This window comes from Tiliqua scincoides, chromosome 6 (assembly GCF_035046505.1).
Source record: "Tiliqua scincoides isolate rTilSci1 chromosome 6, rTilSci1.hap2, whole genome shotgun sequence".
Taxonomy (NCBI): domain Eukaryota; kingdom Metazoa; phylum Chordata; class Lepidosauria; order Squamata; family Scincidae; genus Tiliqua; species Tiliqua scincoides.
Genome location: NC_089826.1, coordinates 72011158 through 72029679, shown reverse-complemented (window position 1 = coordinate 72029679; position 18522 = coordinate 72011158). Strand labels below are relative to the sequence as shown.

The following is an 18522-nucleotide window of genomic DNA, read 5'->3' as shown; positions in this document are numbered from 1 at the left end:
AATGGGCAAAGAACTCCCTGGAAGATCTGTGGAGAAAATTCCATAAGAACCTCAAAGAAAGGGGAGACAGTTCTGGTCAAGAATCTATCTTATTCCACACCTGATCTAGACCTAACTTTCTCCAAACAGATCTCATTCTTTACTTTTACCTAGAGTGCCAAGGCTATATTGAATTTAAAGCACTGAATCGATAGTTCCTAAGAAATTTGACCTTCTAGTTTCTTTGATAAAGCAGCCTGAAAATTACTCTTTTCTTCCCGTAACATCATGACAGGTTTGCTTTTATTGATGTTTGTGTTAAATCATTATTTTCACAGGGCGCACCTTTCCAACACACCCATATTTTTCTGCTCAACTTGGAGCTGGGCAGCTGTCTCTCTACAATATCTTGAAAGCCTATTCCCTCCTGGATCCAGAAGTAGGCTATTGCCAGGGTCTCAGCTTTGTAGCAGGTGTACTGTTGCTTCACATGAGTGAAGAAGAGGCTTTCATGATGCTCAAGTTCCTTATGTTTGACATGGGCCTTCGGAAGCAGTATCGACCCGACATGACAATTTTACAGGTATGACTCCCTGCTGGTCTTTTTATTTTGTTGAGTTTTTCCAAAATAAATAAATATTGTGTGAATTTGTATAAACTGGGCATTCAGAATCATTAAAAGGAAAGGAGCAAAATGGGGCAATATCAGTTATAACGGGCAATGGGGCAATATCAGTTATCTGCTGAAGTCCAGTGGCGCCAAGGACCCAATGCTAGCTCTCCTTGGGGAAAGGGAACCTATGTTCCCTTACCCCATGCAAAACCCAGAGGCCTCAATGGGTCTCCTTGAATCTTCACCCGCTATTCAGCGGACGCAGATTTGAAAAGACCTGTGTCAGGTTTCCCAGCCTGGGGGGGGGGGATTATGATATGGTGGGAGAGCCTGCCGCCATGTCCGCCCCCCTCCTGGGCCCGCTTCTCCCCTCCTCCCGCTCTCCCCCACCCAGTTCTGCTCCTCCCCATCCTCCCCCCACCGGAATGCTCTGCCACCAGCCAGTGGCAAAACTTACTGCTAGAGCCATCGTCATGTGTCATAAGAACATAAGAACAGCCCCACTGGATCAGGCCATAGGCCCATCTAGTACAGCTTCCTGTATCTCACAGCGGCCCACCAAATGCCCCAGGGAGCACACCAGATAACAAGAGACCTCATCCTGGTGCCCTCCCTTGCATCTGGTATTCTGACATAGTCCATTTCTAAAATCAGGAGGTTGCACATGTATATCATGGCTTGTACCCCGTGATGGATTTTTCCTCCAGAAACTTGTCCAATCCCCTTTTAAAGGCATCCAGGCCAGTCGCCATCACCACATCCTGTGGCAAAGAGTTCCACAGACCAACCACACACTGAGTAAAGAAATATTTTCTTTTCTCTGTCCTAACCCGCCCAACACTCAATTTTAGTGGATGTCCCCTGGTTCTGGTGTTATGTGAGAGTGTAAAGAGCATCTCCCTATCCACTCTGTCCATCCCCTGCATAATTTTGTATGTCTCAATCATGTCCCCCCTCAGGCATCTCTTTTCTAGGCTGAAGAGGCCCAAACGCCGTAGCCTTTCCTCATAAGGAAGGTGCCCCAGCCCCGTAATCATCTTAGTCGCTCTCTTTTGCACCTTTTCCATTTCCACTATGTCTTTTTTGAGATGCGGCGACCAGAACTGGACACAATACTCCAGGTGTGGCCTTACCATAGATTTGTACAACGGCATTATAATACTAGCCGTTTTGTTCTCAATACCCTTCCTAATGATCCCAAGCATAGAATTGGCCTTCTTCACTGCCGCCGCACATTGGGTCGGCACTTTCATCGACCTGTCCACCACCACCCCAAGATCTCTCTCCTGATCTGTCACAGACAGCTCAGAACCCATCAGCCTATATCTAAAGTTTTGATTTTTTGCCCCAATGTGCATGACTTCACACTTACTAACATTGAAGCGCATCTGCCATTTTGCTGCCCATTCTGCCAGTCTGGAGAGATCCTCTGGAGCTCCTCACAATCACTTCTGGTCTTCACCACTCGGAAAAGTTTGGTGTCATCTGCAAACTTAGCCACTTCACTGCTCAACCCTGTCTCCAGGTCATTTATGAAGAGGTTGAAAAGCACCGGTCCCAGGACAGATCCTTGGGGCACACCGCTTTTCACCTCTCTCCATTGTGAAAATTGCCCATTGACACCCACTCTCTGCTTCCTGGCCTCCAACCAGTTCTCAATTCATGAGAGGACCTGTCCTCTAATTCCCTGACTGTGGAGTTTTTTCAGTAGCCTTTGGTGAGGGACCATGTCAAATGCCTTCTGAAAGTCCAGATATATAATGTCCACGGGTTGTCCCGCATCCACATGCCTGTTGCCATTTTGTTGCCCATTCTGCCAGTCTGGAGAGATCCTTCTGGAGCTATGTATGGAAAACACTGGGCTTACTTCTGAGTAAAATAAAAAACACCACTTGTTAAACATTTCTAGAGTCATCACATTTTTTGAGTTGCCTCTGAGGAAAGCAAGTCTTTCTATCCTTGAATGCAGCCATATTGAATATGTGTGATGGGCACGAATTAGCCCTAAACTGTAGTGTTTTAACTCACTTTTAAAAACCTTAGGGATTCAGAGGATGTGCAAGACTAGCAATAGCTGTCTGTTGCCTAGCAGTACTTCCTCTTTCCCTTCAACCTTCATGGTTCCGTGCAGCTGCACTGGATGCAAAGGGAGACAATTCTAATTCAGCAGTACTTGTGGTCAAGTACTTGAAAGTTCATTGAGGACAACCACTGGCTTATTATGCACATCTTAAAAAGATACCATTGAGCGCTGCTGTTTTATTTACTGTTTAGTTTCTTTTTCTGTGACCTTGCAGATCCAGATGTATCAACTGTCTCGACTCCTCCATGACTACCACAGAGATCTCTATAATCACTTTGAAGCACATGAAATTGGGCCTAGTCTATATGCTGCCCCCTGGTTCCTTACAATGTTTGCCTCTCAGTTCCCCTTGGGATTTGTAGCTAGAGTGTTTGGTAAGTCACTATTATTGTTGAGGATAATTTAGAGCCATGTTGATATCTGCTTGTCAGTTGCAATTAAGGATATAGCTTGTTAAAAATTTGAGAGGTTTTCACTATCTTTTTATGAGCTATTTTATAAGTCTGAGAAAATCAGCTAGTAGAATGCAAATGGTTTTCACAAAGTTACTCAGATTAGAAAATGGAGACAGACAGTTCATAGTAAATGTGTTCCACACTGCTTTTTGTGTGTCTTTTGCCAGAAGAAGTGGTTATCTTGCTTCTTTGTCTGAATTGTATACCATATTGTTTGAAACCACACAGGAATGGTCTCTGAGGAATAAAATCACTTGGGTCCCTATTAATAATACTTTGGCCGATATGTTTTGCCCAAAATAAAAATAAGTTTGTGGCTGATTAATACAATTGGCCCATAAAGTTCTCAAACAGCCCAATCCTATGCCAGACTTTGCAACAGTGGAATGAAGTTCCGCTATCACAAAATGACTGCCAACTGAGCGCTCAGTGCTGTATCGGTAGCCATTTTGGGAATACTGCTGCAAGAGATGGCAGCACTTCCTGGACATGCACCAGACCTTGTTGCACCAGACCTTGTTGCATCCTTGAGCATGGAAGGCAGCGGCGCAGGTGGGGATGGGGTAAAATGGGGCAGGGAACGAGAAGGAATGGGAGTGGAGAGGCTGTGGGAGGGGGTGGATCCAGCAGCAGTGGTGTGTGCAAGATCCTTTGGACAACCTGTCTACCCCCTTTCTTTCCTTGAACCTGTACCAGCTAAAGAGCTGGCACAGGTCCAAGGAACCCATTGCAAAATGGGAGGCTTATGGAGGACTAAGGGGATTTAAATCCCTTTTAGCCTCTGAAGACTCTTGATCCACTCCTCTCACTGAATAAATGTGTGTGCCTTTTCAGCACACCAGCAAGGGGAAAAAATAAGATTGGGATCAAAAGACTATTATCTTCAGTTTGGTTAACAATTTTTTTGTTTTTTTGATAGGCAGTATCAAAGGCAGTTTCTGTGATGGCAGTAAGCTATAACAATTTTGGAAATAACACCTCTTGTGCACTGTGGCATCCACCACCCTTCACAAGGGGAATTAGGTAAATCTAATGTATCAGCTAGCTTGGGAAGATCCATCCTTACCTCCCCCAACTATTTCTACCCATTCATAGCCTCCCAAGTCCTCAGACGGCCCATCTAAGAGCAGTAAGATGGGTATCAGGCATCAGTGAACCTGAAGGGAAGTAGAAGCACCTAGTGGCATTAACCTATATTTAAGTGTCATACATTTTAGTGTCTGTGAGTGTTTGTGGAAACTTGATGTGGATCTCCTTGTCTGGATGTGATTACCCAATCCATATAGTGTTGACCTGCTTCCCAGGGGATGAACCCCAGGGGACAGTGGCCATTGCATGTACACATGCAATTGTGACAAAGGAGAAGATGTCCATTGATTAAAATGGAACAAAGCATTAGTGAACAATAGTGAATAGGGTGATTTTCAATAGTATAACATCTTTTACAGACAGCCCCATCAAGTAAGTGCAATAAAAGCATTTTGGATTTCTGTAAGTTTGGAACAGTTTTCCAACCTGAAAGAACCACATAGTTCAATCTAAATTCCGTGGTTGACAAAATTTGGTAGCAGCCATACTTCTCTCCCCTACAGTTGATGTCACAAAAATAGTCCTTATGCCCTTTGGAATGAACTCAAACTGACATTCCAAGTGGAACACATTGAGATCATAACCCAACATTCTTCTACACAGGCATGCATAGTAAAATAATACAATCTCTGGCATTACTTATCAGTCTACTGGGTTGAATGCAAATAAACTGAAACATGTGTTATCTATATATACCCCACCCTATCGATTTTGGCACTCCGTTCCAAAATGTAAGCTGTTTTCCTTTAAATTATCATGCATTTTTTCTGTTTCACTTGCTTCTCACAGACAAAAATGAAACTTTATAAGGATGCAAATGCATTTGAAAGGACAGTACGGATCACAAAATAAAATGACCTCTGCAAACAAAGGCTGGAATAGAGAAAAAATGTGACAAAAATCAAATTAAATTTGCTACAGTGGAAGCAAGGCTTCACAAGAAACAATTCTTATGAAGTTAGTCAAGTAATTTTATTCAAGGAGTTATTTTTTTCCAGAGAGGTTGTCATAGTCTGTGGCTGCAAAGTCAACAAAGGGTCTTGTAGCACCTTTAAGATGGATCACATTGTGGCACAAGTTGTTGTAGAATAAAACCCACTTCATTTGACAAAGTCTATAAGCTATGCCACCAAAAATTGGCTACTATGGGCAATGCGGTCCTGAGCTGCCCGGGGCACCCAGACTCAGCGGCACCGAGAAGGGCTGCTGCCAGATCCTGTGCCTCTCAAGCTACTGCGGGAGGTGCCTCTGGAGAAGGGGACTTTTGTCCCCTTCCCCCAAGTAAGGTAAGCAGCCCCACAATGGGGCTACTCACTTTACTGCTGACCAAAAGGTCAGTGGTAAGGTAAAGCCACTCATGTAGGGTGGACAGCTGTACACGAGTGCCCTGAATCCTGCAGAGCAGAGCTCCGTGGACCGACCTCCCGTCCCTCCTCCCGGCATGCTTCCAGCCCGTCCCCCTGCCCACATCACACCTCCCCATCATGCCTCCCCCTGCTCTCTCTCTCTCTGCCCTCCACCAGCCTCCCCCCTCCCCAGAATACCTCCTCCCTGTTCCCGTCCCCGCCTACCATTCCGCAGCTCAGTGGTCTGGGAGACTGCCAAGCCGCGGAAGCTGGGCAACCGTCCCGCGCTAGCCCAGCACCGGCCAGTTCTGGGCTAGCACTGACGGGAGCCCAGTGGTGAGACTGGCAAATATGCCTTATGGCATGTTTGTGACAGTGCTCAGAGGCACGGAGCCGTGCCACCAAGCACAGGATTGGGCCCTTAAGGTGCTACAAGACACTTTATAGTTTTCACTGCATGATGCACTTTGTAGGGCAAAAGCATTTATTTATTTATTTTGCTATGTAAACAGCTGTGAACTGTTTTTGGTTGAAAAACAGTTTATAATAAGTCTCCAACATATATACTGGTTCTCTTCCAGACAGGAAGTCAGAACAAGTCTGTCTGGAAGTCAGAACATATTTACCTTGAACCAGCCAGCTTTTGCCAGCCCAGTGCCATTGTGTCTGTGCAAAACCACCACAAATGACATAGTGCACAAAAGCAATGATGCAGCCATCTGTAATCTGGACATCCACAAATTGGTCATTTGTAACTCAGAGAGCCAGTATATATGTGTTTTAAGATAAGAGGTGCATTTTGTTCCAAGTTAATTTAGTAAACCAGGTAGCCCAGCGTCTTCCTGTCAACAAGTTTTTTTTTTCATTACCAGTGTCCAGCAAGTAATACAGCCCTGTAATCAGTGCTAACAGATTTTATTATCCCGAGAGCCCACTGGCCATGAATTACAGTGGACCCTCACTTTACAATGGGTTTACAATCAAAGCCATTTTACAATGGCTTCTCTGTAGTAAAACAAGGTTCACTATACCACAAGTTATGCACTTTACAATGGGTTGACAATTGCCATCAGCTGGACCTCGTAGGTGATAGATAAGTCACAACTCAATCTTATACATGTCTACTCAGAAGTAAGTCCATTAGAGTCAATGGGGCTTACTCCCAGGAAAGTGTGGATAGGATTGGGCTGTCAATCAGTTATGCGAATGTAAGCATTTGATAGAGTCTCAGCCAATGGCAGCATTTTTAACACAATAGCTGTGTGTACAGAGGGAAGGATGTGAACCAGGGCTCTCCAAATCCTGGCCCAGTTCTGGGGTTTGGAAAAAGCCCTCCTCCCTGTGAGTTGCACTTACTGTTCTGCACTTCTGTGCCCAGGTCAGCTTGAAAGAAAGGCAGCATCGTGGCAGAATGGTAAGCACCACTCAGGACTGGGAGGGCTTTCTCAGGACACAGCGGTTTTCTGTTTGGAGACCACTGATGTAGATGATGCAAACACTGGTGTAAACACAAGCCTTCTAGGTAGCATCTCAGCTGGAAGTAGCATTTTTACCATCATATCTGTCTGTATTGAGAGAAAGGTACAACATTGTGTAAACAGATAACCATGGCCTACACAGCGCAATAGGCACCTTTTAAATCACTCTTTAGAATGGGAAATGGCTTAGTTCTATTGCAGAAACTGAAGCTCCCAAGGTCCTGGAACAAATCGCCCCCTCCCCAAAAAATGCATTCTTGGGTTCACTGTACAATATTTTCAAAATACAATGGTGTTACTACAACAGAGTACCATTGTAAAGCAAGGACCCACTGTATTATCACCATCATCAAAAATTTTGTAATGATTTAATATAGTACTCTAGAATTAAATGTTTCTCATGCATTGTTTCAATAATTCTTATAACAACCTTGTAAGGTAGGTCAGTGTTATTTCCATATTGCTGGTGGAGAATAGAGACCTAAGTGAGTTCAAGGATATGGCAAGGTTTGAACTGGAGCTTTCTGGTTTATAGCTCATCTCTGTGTTGCAACACTAGGGTAGCTGTCTGAGAACTGATATTCAAGATAAAAATGTATTTGTGCCTTAAAACCACCTCTCTGTTTCTATCTCTGAACTTTCAACACCACTGTATACGCAGTTATAAGAGGGTCCTGTACATATTTTATTATTTGCTCAAGTAGTAGAAGAAAGTTGGAAGGACAATATTGGCCCTGGTCCAAGATTGTAGATAATTTAATTTTTGAATCCCAGGGTCTTCTCGTCACGCTGACATACGTTTGGATGTCTACAGTGCATGGTTGCTGGCCTATTGCCCGTTTGCAGCAAGTCTTTGGACTGGATATGCTCTTAAACAATTGGCCTCTTGTTTAACTGTTCAGTGTTCTACGGAGAAGCAAGGCAATTGGTTCAGCTCGTACAGTAATAAAACATAGGTCACCTTGAGTTGATCTGCATTTTTCATAGTGCTATTTCTTACATACTCACTGCTTTTGGCCTAAGTTATACTTTAGCTTTCCTTGGGTATGCTTTCAGCATTGTCCCCTCCCAGTTTTCACATACCATGTACTGTTTTGGTATTTTTATACAGTTCCACTCTTAAACTGAATGCCTTAATCAAAATTAATTTAGTCCACTACAAGAAGGGAAAAGCATAAGCAACAGATATACGCGTATTTGTTACCACAGATGGCAATTATATAACTTTGGACTGCAATGAACAGTTGTCAGTAGCAGGCAAAATAGTATAAGCACAAAGCAATGTGATATACAATGTCTCAGACAATTATATATTTCCTCCTGTACTTCTTCAGATCACACCTATCTTTTCCTGAATAATATATAGTAGTGGTTCTCACACATTTAACACCAGGACCCACTTTTTAGAATGAAAATCAGTCAGGACCTACCAGAAATGATGTCATGACCAGAAGTGACATCATCAAGCAGGGAAATTTTTAACAATCCTAGGCTGCAATCTTACCCACACTTACCCAGGAGTAAGTTCCATTTACTAACATTGTTAAAAGTATATACAGAGTAGCCTGTTGAAAGTGCAGGTCTGCAACATTTCCCCAAATGCAGTCACATACCATGGGAGCATCAAGTCTAATATATTAAAAATAAAATATTGAACTGAATGGAGACCCGCTTGAAATTGGCTTGTGACCCACCTAGTGGGTCCCGACCCACAGTTTGAGAAACACTGACATGTAAAATTGATATATGGATGAATTGTGCAGAAATTTACAACTCTTTATGTCACATGTTGTGTTAAATTTTCAAAATGGATTATTAGGATATACCTACTACCGCCAGAACAATACTTGATAGAGATTCTTGAATCTCTGGGAAGCATGTAGTGGCTTACCAACTTCTTGAAGGCCAAAGGCAAACCTAAAAAATTATGACTCACCAAGCTGGATACAGCTCTGTTAGCATGTACTATCAACAGTCTACCAAACATATGAGGACTGCTGGGTGCTTACAGTCAAGGGATCTTGCATTTCCAAGAAAGCAGCAAAACTCGCAGACTAATCCAGTGCCAAATTCCCCAGTGCCAATGCAATGACACCAGCATGCCATGCGCTGCATTGTGCGATGGAATTTAGCAGGCAGAAAGTCTCCTCGGGTAAGCGGAAAGCCCCAGTCTGCACAACGAGTCTACTCAGACCTATGCCAGCTAAATTGCTGGCACAAATCCAAATTTAGCCATGTTGACAGATCAGGCCCACGAAGGGGAATAGGATACGCCAGTGCCTCCGATCCCACCACCCCCAGACTTGATCTGCACACCTCAGCCCCATCACTGCCTTCACCCACCCCATTATACCCCTCTCTGCCCCTCCTCCACCCCTGCACAATTCAAAAGGGACTCACATGTGAGGTGGGCTAGGCTGAGAGTGTTACCAGCCCAGGGTTCCTCAATAGGAATTACGACTGAGGATTTGAACCCAGATCTTCCTGGTCCAAGACTCATCACTATGCACTATAACTTTGGGTGATACCATTAGTGCAGTGGTTCTCAAATTCTCAGGGAGTTTGTGATCACGCTGCCCAGAATGACGCTGCTGCCGGGGACGAGCTGGGGTTTCCTACTTACCTGCAGCCAGCTCTATCCTCCTGTGGAGGTCCAGAGAGCCTGAGATATCTCTGCAGGACTTCCCAAGGCTCCAAACTTCTGTAAAAAGTTTTAAAAAAAGAAAGAAAGAAAAAAGCTTACTTCCAGATTCACAACGAAAACAGGAGGTGGTTTTTTGTTTGGTTTTGTTTTTACTTTTTACAGAAGTTTGGAGACTTTGGAAGCCCTGCAGAGAGCTCTCCAGGCTCCCCAGACCACCGAGGAGGCTGGAGCTGGCTATACTAAGTAGAAAACCCGTCCCTTGTCCCTGGCAGCAGTGTAATCCTGGAGATTGCATTGATGCCTTCCCCTGCCCCTTCAGGGGACGGAGCCAGGGTTTCTCAAGCTGGGGCGTCACTACACTCTGCATTAGTAATTGGTTGGCAACTTTCAGTCTCGAAAGACTATGATATAAGCCTATAGCACCCGGTATTCCCACACAGTCTCCCATCCAAGTACTAACCAGGCCTGACCCTGCTTAGCTTCCGAGATCAGACGAGATCGGGCATGTGCAGGGTAACAGTTGCATTAGTAATTATTGCAATGCATAACACAAACTTGCTTAATTTCTCTTTTCTTCTGTTGTCCGAATTCCCATCCCTTTGTTTTTCAGATATGCTGTTTCTCCAAGGGTCAGAAGTTATATTTAAAGTGGCTTTAAGCCTGCTAGGAAGCCATAAACCCTTGATTCTGCAACATGAGAACTTGGAAACTATAGTTGATTTCATTAAATGTATTCTCCCAAACCTGGGCTTAGTGCAGATGGAAAAGACAATTAACCAGGTACAAAGCTGAGTATTGTCAAGAGAGACATAATGGCAAAATCATGAACAGTTTATGTCCCTATAAAGAAATGTATTTGTATTTTTACCCTATTTAACTGGTTTGTGGCAATACAAACCACGCTGGTTTGTGGTAAAACATGTGTGGCCTCTCCAGGCTTCAGAAGAGCCTCCAGACACGACCAGTGCACAGTCATTGTGAGCTATTTGGGGACAGGGAAACATTTATTGATTTATTTTGCTATGAAAACTGATCTGTGAACTAATTTTTGTTGAAAATTAGTATAGAAATATATTTCATAATAATAATTAATGATAATCTCCAGAGGCTTCAGGTTGGGCCACATCTGGCTCAGTGTGGGTCCAGGGAACCTGTGTTGAGCTAGATCTGTGGATATAAAATCCATGGATAAATAGGCTCAACCTGTATGTCCTATGCACAGGAACTGAAATCCTGTCCAAGGAATAGAGTGCATTATTTCCTGAAAGCAGGAAATCATATATACGCAAATGGGACCTCATGCAATCTGCTCTGCTATGTAGCAAAATGACTATGAAATTACAGAAGAGAAAAAGAAATGAATGGGAAGTCCTTCTATATTAGAGTCGTGTAAACCACTAACTATTTCCTATCAGCTGTAAGAACCAAACTAGATGTTACACAGGAGACACATGAACAATCTCCCAAGAAAGCTTTCTTCTCTTTCTTTTTTTTTTAATGAAGACACTCTTCCATTTTACCTATGCAACAGGTATTTGAGATGGATATCTCCAAACAGCTGCAAGCTTATGAAGTTGAGTACCACGTACTTCAGGATGAATTGATAGATTCTTCTCTCAATGACAATCAGAGGATGGCTAAATTAGAAAAAGCCAACAGTAGTTTACGGAAACAAAATTTCGATCTTCTTGAAGAGCTACAGGTACACAGTTTGGTTTTTTTTTCCTATATAATGTGTATTAGGCTAAATTTGCAGGTATGTGGTGAGCTGCATGTTCTAGCTGCTTGTGTCAATGGTTGTGGCATTTTTGTATTTTGAAAGTATTTGCACAGCTGTTCATGGGAACCTTTATTGGTGAATAGTGGAAAAACATTTAGCCATAGGATTTGATCAATCTCCCATAAGGAACTGCCTTATACGGAATCGGAACATTAGCCCATCTAACAGAGTGCAATCCTTAGTGCTCCTTAGCCCCTGAGCCAGCTGCGAGTGTCATGAAAATGCTGTAAAGCATGTTTGTGTTGACTCATGAGCCAGCAAGGCCTACACAAGGATGTGCACCAGCACCAGATCCAGCTTCAGCAAGGTCAGGCTGACCCAGGAGGTAGAAGAGGGTGGTGGGAGGGCAGAACAGGGGTGGGGAGGAGGTTTTTTTGGGTGGGGGCAGTCCAGGAGGCAGATCGGGTCCAGGAGGGGTGGGATGGGCTGTGGCAGCACAGCCCACACTCTAACCCCCTCCCTGGCCTAAGCAGCCTTACACGGTCTGCTAGGCAGCAACTGTTACCCTGCACATGCTGGATCTTGTCTGATCTCGGAAGCTAAGCAGGGTCAGGCCCGGTTAGTACTTGGATGGGAGACTGCCTGGGAATACCGGGTGCTGTAGGCTTATACCATAGTCTTTCGAGACTGAAGGTTGCCAACCATTAGGATTTGCACCAGTGATTTTGCTGCCGCAGATCCGAGTAGCTCCTTCGGGGTGGCATGTAGTAAAGGTGAGCTACAGCCACTCCCTAAGCAGATTTTCATAATTTAGCAAATTACCGTTTTTATAAACGGAAGCCCTCAAAATCAGGGCTGTCTCTACCCAACTTTGGAATGTCTCTTGTGTGAGCACTACATTGTGCTTGAAATGCTAGCTGTGTCTACCGTTGGGATAACACGCAACTGAAACCAAAGAACGGATTGCAGGAGGGGAAGATATTTATGAACCACACAGTCTCCACAGGAGCTTTATGAGTTGTAGCATCCATGGAAATGCCTGAAATGGAGTAACTGTTGCTCACCAAGGTACATTTTTAAAAAGTGTGAAGTCTGCCTCTTATTTTCCTGCCTTGGAGACCAACACTAAACAGATGACCATTCAGTTTAGTGCTGCCAGATCAAAGTTGGCTGTACCTAAACAGGCAAAAAACCAATTTCTCAGCCCTTGGCAGACATCATTCTGTTTGAACTGAGTGATGATTCATGTTTCCTTACCTCAGTATCAATGAGGTTCTTACTAACTGTAGCTCTGGATTAACTACACTATGCTTAATTAAAATTCCTTAGTAGATAAATTCATACATCTATTAGTCAATCCAGCATAGATTTATTGGCTTTCTCATTTTTTCTGCTATGTATTAAGTTATAGGTTTGAGTCATTCTAAATCTTAAATAATCAACATTTGCCAGGGACAGAGAAAATATATTACAGACAAAATTTAAATGATTATTAAATAGCAAAATATCCATCATTTTGGTGGGGTGGGCAGAGCCCATACGTTGTAGATCAAAACCTGTCTTGGTGACCCAATGTCTGGGAAGAAAGAAAACCACTCATTCACATGTATCTGTATTTCAGTCTTCAAACAATTCAGAGGGAATCACTGGAACCGTTACACTTGTCAGCATAACCCCATTATTAGTGCCTTATTTTGATCAGGCTAGATGTGAGTAAGAAGCAGAACTCAAAAACTGGCTGTGGAGAGCGAGATGTCAGTTACCAAACAGATCTAAAGCAGTGTTTCTCAACCAGTGGTACGGGTACTACCAGAGGTACTTGAGATGGTGTCTGGTGGTACTCATAGGACCCCTGGACAATTGCTGCCCAGTAGCAAGATCAGGAATATGACACAACAAACTGCTGTAAGAGGAACCTGTCCACCCTGAGCCTCTTACTGGTATTTGTCACGTTGCATCTGGCTTCCCAACCCAGAAGTAACTGGCAGTGATGTCATCACCAGTTACTTCCGGTGGTACTTTGAATAGGTGAATGATGTGAAGTGGTAGAGCAGGGGACAAACCACTGATATAGAGCAGTGCTTCTCAGTGTTTGCCCTCCACTGTACCACTTCACATGGCCCACCTCTTTGAAGTACTATTGGAAGTAACTGGCATTCATTCATTCATTCATTCCACCTTTATTGGCATAAACAATCCAACAGGAATACAGAATTAAAACATTCAAAGTAGCCAGCAGGAAGTAACTGGCAATGACATAATTGCCAGTTACTTCCAGATTGGGAGGGCAGATGTGGCACAACACCAGTAAGAGGCTCAAGGTAGGAGTGAGGGCTTTTCGAGCACAGAAAAGCATGCTTTGGAGCTCTGGCTGCCGAGCCAAGCCTCCTACTGCTGTTTGCTGTGTCATATTCTTGGTCTCGCAGCCGGGTGGCAGAGGTCCCATGAGTAACCACTGGACACCATCTCAAGTACTGGTGGTACCCCTACCACTGGTTGAGAAACACTGATCTAGGCTAATACTTTTAATTCTGTATTGCATTGCTGTATGTATAAAATCCAATTTTCAGCATATTTGGTGACACATAAGATGGACAGAAACCCTGCTGAGTGAGCAGTCCAAGTTATTTTTCTTTCTCCACAAATACCGTGTGCATTATTATTATTGCTATTTTTATTATTACAAGCATCCCCCTATATCTGCAGCTCCAGTATCCATGATTTCAATTATCTGCAGTTCAAAAATGCTTCCTGTCGCCCTCCCCCATTGCACAAATTATGTATCTGTTGGTGTTTGCAGCCTTCCTGGGTCTCACTGGCTACAAAATGGAAGCAGGAAACACTCACATGAAGCAAGGACTGAAATGAATGCGACACCCATCTCTGAGTTCAAAGAGCTCAGCATCACACTCTTTTCAGTCCTCTGCCTTGCTTCCTATTATGCCTGTGAGTGTTTCCTGCTTCTGAGGCCAGCAAAGAGCCATCGAGTCTCAGGAAGGCTACAAATACCAGCAAATAATTAATTTGCATGATTGGGGGTGCACACTGGGGGGACTTTTTGAATCTTTTTATAGAGTTCCCCTGTATCCATAGTTTCCATACCAGGGGAGGAACGTTTTTCCCACGGATATGGGGATGCCTATTATTAAGAATACTTCTATACCATTTTTCAGCAAGAGTAGTTCACAAAGGATCTCCTCTATGGAGAACTCGTGCAAGGAAAGCGCCCTACAGGTAGACCACAGCTGCGATACAAGGACATCTGCAAGAGGGATCTGAAGGCCTTAGGAGTGGACCTCAACAAGTGGGAAACCCTGGCCTCTGAGCGGCCCGCTTGGAGGCAGGCTGTGCAGCATGGCCTTTCCCAGTTTGAAGAGACACTTTGCCAACAGTCTGAGGCAAAGAAGGAAGGCCCATAGCCAGGGAGACAGACCAGGGACAGACTGCACTTGCTCCCAGTGTGGAAGGGATTGTCACTCCCGGATTGGCCTTTTCAGCCACACTAGACGCTGTGCCAGAACCACCTTTCAGAGCGCGATACCATAGTCTTTCGAGACTGAAGGTTGCCAAGGTTAGGTTAGTTCACAAAGCAGTCTGCATAGTAAAATAAATCTATAAATGGTTCTCTGTCCCCAAAGCATTCATGATCTTAAAAAATATATATATAGAAGAGGCAACGGCCACTGGAAGAGATGCCAAGCTGGGATGAGGACGGACAGTTGCTCTCCCCCTGCTAAATATAGGACACCACTTTAAAAGGTGCTTCTTGGGCCAGTTAGCAGGGATTATGATTCCTGTTTTTTATTTCAGATGGCGAAAGGAAAGATCCATAGTCTAGAGGCAATGATTGAGATTTTGCTGAACAATGAAAGCAAGCTGAAGCAAACAGTTCTTACACTAGAGCTGGAGAGAAAAGCACTGCTGGCAACAGTGGAGAAGTCGCACACACACTCAGCAAGCCCCAGTGGAAAACCTCTGCTTACTAGGCAAGACCATATGGAAGCTGCTGACTGATAGCTGCAGATGGAATGAAGGAAGCAAGTTCTACAGAGACAGAAAGGGCAGAACCCTTTTCTGAAGCCGCCTTTGGAATCTTTCACATAGTTCATGCCTTAATGTTGAGTGAAACAAAGGACTTTGCACAAAAGAGAAGCTTGTTGCCTAATGGAGAAAGCTCCTGGGTGTTCATGCCTAACTTTCTTTTGAATGATCCATATATATGCAATATAACAAGCAGAACCTTTTATGCTGCCTTGTCTTCTTTTTGCTTTTAACGGAACGTGTGAGTATGCATCATGTCCAGTTCACTGTAAATGTTTGCAGGCCAAGACTCCCCTGGAAGTGCTTCTCTACCCAAGGGCTTCATACTGCTTACCCATTAAGCATTTGGGAAACTCATTTTTTTTGTGCTGCACAAGTGCTGAAGAATGTTGGCACTTGGAACTTCTGAACTGATTCCCTCCCCTGCATAGGGGGCTACATAGTATTCATTTGTGATTGGACCTAGTGCATTTCTGACTCTTCTTCTTTGCCTGAAGTTGAAGTATCCACTGTGGGTTTTTTAAAATACTTCTTTTGCCTGAAGACACCAATTTTGTGAGCCCTTGGAGGCTGAATTTTTACCATATAATTTTTGGCATTATTGTCTGTTGTTTATAAATGTAATATTTTAATTATACTTTTTGTGTGCTCCTTTTAGCATTCTACATTATAGCATGGTTGACGCTCATCAACCAGATCACAATACTTTTTTCTTCTATAATGTGTATATTGGCAACGCCTGAAACTCTTATCATTATGACGGAACATGCCTTAAAAGTGTCATTTTATTTATTTTTTAATCTCTGTGTGGTGAGCCTTTGGTTTCCCAAGTGAGAGTATAATGATGGTCAGTTTAAGTTTCATTTGTTTCATGGACACTTGCCCACCTCTGAAGAAATCTTGTTCTTCAAATGATATCTTCTGAAATTATGAAGGTACACCCCACCAGTACTGATGACATGAAAAACATACTTTAGCAACAGCTTTACAAAGAATAGCTGACTTTCAAATTAAGAATGTCAGTTATTTTAGCAAAGTTCATTTTGGATAAGGTCGCACATTTAAAAGATATCCTTTTGTTTTTCAAATCAAAGTGCAGTTGTTCCCCCATATCCACAGGGGTTCCCTTCTGCCCCCCTCCCCCATGGATACGGAAACCACAGATATGGAAAAAAACTCTATAAATAGCAGCTCTCACACACTTCATTACCTTTGTTTCTTTTTAGTATTGATTGAAACACAAGTGTTTCTTGCTTAACATTTTTGCTTAACTGAAGGGTGCAATATGCAGGCAGCCAGTGTGCACCTACAGAGAGATGCACAACCTTCCTTATCCACCCACCCCCGTCCAGGGGCCTTTGAAGAGCCAGGAAGGCCTCATGCAGCCTCCAGCCCTGGGACCGCTTTTTGAGGCCTCCAGAAGGCCAAAGATTGTTACTTCTGGTTTTCAGCCCAAAAGTGATTTTTGGCCTTCCGGAGGCCTCAGAAGGCATTTGGAGGGCTAAGGAGGTGGTGTGCAGCCTCACTGGCTCTCTGAAAGCCCCCAGATGGTGGGGTGGGGCAGTACCCTGTGGTCCTGGCCCCTGGTGGCATAGGGGCTAGGATTTCCAGTGTCTTTAACATTCTAGTTGGTCCCTCTAGTGTGCAGGCTACCTGCCTGCATGTAACTTTATTTCGTTAAGCAAGAATGTTCCCCTGTTAATATTATTATTAACTTTATTTTTACCCCTCCTTTCTCCCCAGAGGGACCCAAGGCGGCTTACAACAAAGGTTAAAAAACATAAATTTAAAACATAATTAAAAAAAAACAAGATAAAACATAAGAACATAAGAACAGCCCCACTGGATCAGGCCATAGGCCCATCTAGTCCAGCTTCCTGTATCTCACAGCGGCCCACCAAATGCCCCAGGGAGCACACCAGATAACAAGAGACCTCATCCTGGTGCCCTCCCCTACATCTGGCATTCTGACTTAACCCATTCCTAAAATCAGGAGGCTGCGCATACACATCATGTCTTGTACCCCATAATGGATTTTTCCTCCAGAAACTTGTCCAATCCCCTTTTAAAGGCGTCAAGGCTAGACGCCAGCACCACATCCTGTGGCAAGGAGTTCCACAGACCGACCACACGCTGAGTAAAGAAATATTTTCTTTTGTCTGTCCTAACCCGCCCAACACTCAATTTTAGTGGATGTCCCCTGGTTCTGGTATTATGTGAGAGTGTAAAGAGCATCTCCCTATCCACTCTGTCCATTCCCTGCATAATTTTGTATGTCTCAATCATGTCCCCCCTGAAGCGTCTCTTTTCTAGGCTGAAGAGGCCCAAACGCCATAGCCTTTCCTCATAAGGAAGGTGCCCCAGCCCCGTAATCATCTTAGTCGCTCTCTTTTGCACCTTTTCCATTTCCACTATGTCTTTTTTGAGATGCGGCGACCAGAACTGGACACAATACTCCAGGTGTGGCCTTACCATCGATTTGTACAACGGCATTATAATACTAGCCGTTTTGTTCTCAATACCCTTCCTAATGATCCCAAGCATAGAATTGGCCTTCTTCACTGCCGCCGCACATTGGGTCGACACTTTCATCGACCTGTCCACCACCACCCCAAGATCTCTCTCCTGATCTGTCACAGACAGCTCAGAACCCATCAGCCTATATCTAAAGTTTTGATTTTTTGCCCCAATGTGCATGACTTTACACTTACTGACATTGAAGCGCATCTGCCATTTTGCTGCCCATTCTGCCAGTCTGGAGAGATCCTTCTGGAGCTCCTCACAATCACTTCTGGTCTTTACCACTCGGAAAAGTTTGGTGTCGTCTGCAAACTTAGCCACTTCACTGCTCAACCCTGTCTCCAGGTCATTTATGAAGAGGTTGAAAAGCACCAGTCCCAGGACAGATCCTTGGGGCACACTGTTTTCACCTCTCTCCATTGTGAAAATTGCCCATTGACACCCACTCTCTGCTTCCTGGCCTCCAACCAGTTCTCAATCCACGAGAGGACCTGTCCTCTAATTCCCTGATTGTGGAGCAAAACATATTTGCAACACAAATTAAGAAACACCCA

At 44.0% G+C, this 18522-nt stretch overlaps 1 protein-coding gene and 1 pseudogene across 4 annotated transcripts in view; one reads left to right on the top strand and one right to left on the bottom strand.

Annotated features, from left to right (window-relative positions):
* The window catches only part of TBC1D1 (TBC1 domain family member 1), a 109730-nt gene extending 92883 nt beyond the window's left edge, over positions 1 to 16847 (top strand). For 3 of the 4 annotated variants that reach the window (XM_066631704.1, XM_066631703.1, XM_066631702.1), the window contains 5 exons: positions 318 to 562; positions 2890 to 3049; positions 10298 to 10467; positions 11219 to 11389; positions 15218 to 16847. In XM_066631704.1, coding sequence (XP_066487801.1) covers positions 318 to 562; positions 2890 to 3049; positions 10298 to 10467; positions 11219 to 11389; positions 15218 to 15421 — 950 coding nt within the window. In that variant the 3' untranslated portion in view covers positions 15422 to 16847. The remainder of the gene's footprint in view (positions 1 to 317; positions 563 to 2889; positions 3050 to 10297; positions 10468 to 11218; positions 11390 to 15217) is intronic. The other variant, XM_066631705.1, reaches the window with a different exon arrangement.
* LOC136656646 (5S ribosomal RNA) lies at positions 10099 to 10217 on the bottom strand (annotated as a pseudogene).
* Positions 16848 to 18522: the final 1675 nt, after the last annotated feature.